We start from the raw sequence: 598 nt of genomic DNA, 5'->3' as shown, positions 1-598 counted from the left end.
AGCTGTGAGAGAACCCAAGACAGTGTTGTATTCTGCGACATTGTCAGCGTAGTTTCTCTTACTGTACTCCTCGGTGGAAGCCGAGAAGTTTCTCGAACCCACCACCCGACGCAATGATCCGCGACGAGCTGCAAAATGGGAATAAAAATAAATCAGGAAAAATAAAGAACGTAAATTTGAGATTAGGAAAATTAATGTTTGCTTGTGTTTGAGAATGGAGAAAGAGGAGGAAGAGAGTGCCTATGAGAGATTGAAGGAGTTTCATGGCAATGGAATCAGTTCACTCCAGTTCCTGTCTTTGTTTCTCTCTCACTCACTCCGGAGCTTGTAAAACCCTTGGGATTTGGATTTTTGGTGTTATTTTTGAACGGATGTTATCCATTTTTTTAGGTTTTGGTTTTGGGCTAGATGGGCTAGAGTTTGGGCCTTGACATGGGCTATGATTTCTAACCCACACCCCCAACAAATAACACCAACCATCCAACAGCTTTGCATCACCATTCCATTTATCATCAGTAAAGAATATGTGAATTTTGTCATAAAAAAGTAAATGTGCATTTCGGTCCAAAAAGGCTGCATGTCAATTTCTATCTTTTTC

General features: G+C 40.6%; 1 protein-coding gene across 2 annotated transcripts in view; it reads right to left on the bottom strand.

Annotated features, from left to right (window-relative positions):
* The window catches only part of LOC107623557 (pentatricopeptide repeat-containing protein At4g35850, mitochondrial), a 9,154-nt gene extending 8,769 nt beyond the window's left edge, over window positions 1–385 (bottom strand). The window contains exons 1-2 of one of the 2 annotated variants that reach the window (XM_016325888.2): window positions 241–385; window positions 1–128 (exon numbers count right to left, since the gene is read on the bottom strand). The exon at window positions 1–128 is cut by the window's left edge and continues 1 nt beyond it. In XM_016325888.2, coding sequence (XP_016181374.1) covers window positions 1–128; window positions 241–265 — 153 coding nt within the window. In that variant the 5' untranslated portion in view covers window positions 266–385. Of the gene's footprint in view, window positions 129–240 lie in introns of those variants that run through there. The other variant, XM_021113078.1, reaches the window with a different exon arrangement.

This window comes from Arachis ipaensis, chromosome B10 (assembly GCF_000816755.2).
Source record: "Arachis ipaensis cultivar K30076 chromosome B10, Araip1.1, whole genome shotgun sequence".
Lineage (NCBI taxonomy): Eukaryota > Viridiplantae > Streptophyta > Magnoliopsida > Fabales > Fabaceae > Arachis > Arachis ipaensis.
This window is presented reverse-complemented; position numbering and strand designations above follow the sequence as displayed.